Raw genomic sequence first — 1,337 nt, forward strand, 5'->3', positions numbered from 1 at the left:
AAATAGTATTTTCGGGAAAATCTACCCCCAAAGGGAAAAGTTCAAGTTCTCACCCGGTACAAAAAGGCGCCGGGGGCAGGGTTTGGGGGTCGTGGGGGCGGCGGCTATGGTGCGCGCGGAGGCCGAAAGATCGACGGCTCCTCCGGGGGCTTCGGAGTCGGTCTTGGCAGCGGGCACGGGGCGCACGGAGGGCACGGGCACGGAGCGCACGGCCACGGAGCGCACGGCCACGGAGCGCACGGAGGCCGCAGCAGCGGAGGCGGCAGCGTGGTCCGCGCCGTGCTCGTCGGCAAAGGAATTCTCCCCAACAGCGCAATCAAAGGTGGCCACGGCGGAGGCCATGGCCAAGCCACCGCCTACAGCGCCGGTCCAGCACCCGGCCCCTTTGGCCCCGGACCTGCTGGAAGGGACGACTTTGGCCCTGGCCCAGTTAACACTGCTAGCTTTGGCCTTGGCCCAGTTGATAGTGCCAACTTTGGACCTGTTCAAACTGGCGGCGCCAGCTTTGGCCCTGTTCAAGCTGAACGTGCCAGCTTTGGTTCCGTACAGGCTGGTGATGCTAGCTTTGGTCCTGGCCCAGTTGACGCTGGTAATTTTGGCCCCGTTCAAGCTGGTGGTGCCAGTTTTGGCCCAGTTGACACTGGTAGCTTTGGTCCTGGCCCAGTTGATAGTGCCAGCTTTGGCCCTGTCCAGACTGGTGGAGCCAGCTTCGGCCCGGCCCAGTTGAGAGTGCCAGCTTTGGTCTTGCTCAAGCTGGTGGTGCCAGCTTTGGTCCTGTTCAAGCTGGTGGTGCCAGCTTTGGCACTGTTCAAGCTGGTGGTGCCAGCTTTGGCCATGGCGCTCTTGATAGTTCTAACTTTGGCCCTGGCGCTGCTGATAGTTTTGGTTCCTTCCAACCAGGTGATGCCAGCTTTGGTCCTGGCCCTGTTGACAGTGCCAGTTTTGGCACTGGCCAAGTCGGTAGCTCTAACTTCGGCTCTGGCCGAGCTGATACTGCTGGCTTTGGCCCGGGTTCATTTACCACAGCTGGCTCTTCCATTGCAAGCAACAATGTCGGTCTAGTTTCTTCTAGGACTGGATCTGCTCAACCCAAAAGAGGCTACGGTTATTAGTTCAGGTAAAATAAATGACCTAGAGAAATAGCCTTTTATACTGAACCTCTATCAACATCATGTTTGCTTTGAACAGTTGTAACTATAAGTTCGTGATATGTGACCTGATTATTATGGAGAAAAGTTATACATAGCTTGATACATATTTTCCACATATTCTACCTTTTCTTTCTATTCACATATCCATATATTTATCTTACATCCAGGATTATCTATTCATGATTC

General features: G+C 55.1%; 1 protein-coding gene across 1 annotated transcript in view; it reads left to right on the forward strand.

Moving 5' to 3' along the window:
* LOC119588273 (spidroin-2-like) overlaps positions 1 to 1,062 on the forward strand; it is a 15,619-nt gene extending 14,557 nt beyond the window's left edge. The window contains exon 4 of the mRNA XM_037936969.1: positions 624 to 1,062. Within this exon, the coding sequence (XP_037792897.1) occupies positions 624 to 1,062 (439 nt within the window). The remainder of the gene's footprint in view (positions 1 to 623) is intronic.
* Positions 1,063 to 1,337: the final 275 nt, after the last annotated feature.

Source organism: Penaeus monodon, chromosome 23, assembly GCF_015228065.2.
Source record: "Penaeus monodon isolate SGIC_2016 chromosome 23, NSTDA_Pmon_1, whole genome shotgun sequence".
Classification (NCBI taxonomy): domain Eukaryota; kingdom Metazoa; phylum Arthropoda; class Malacostraca; order Decapoda; family Penaeidae; genus Penaeus; species Penaeus monodon.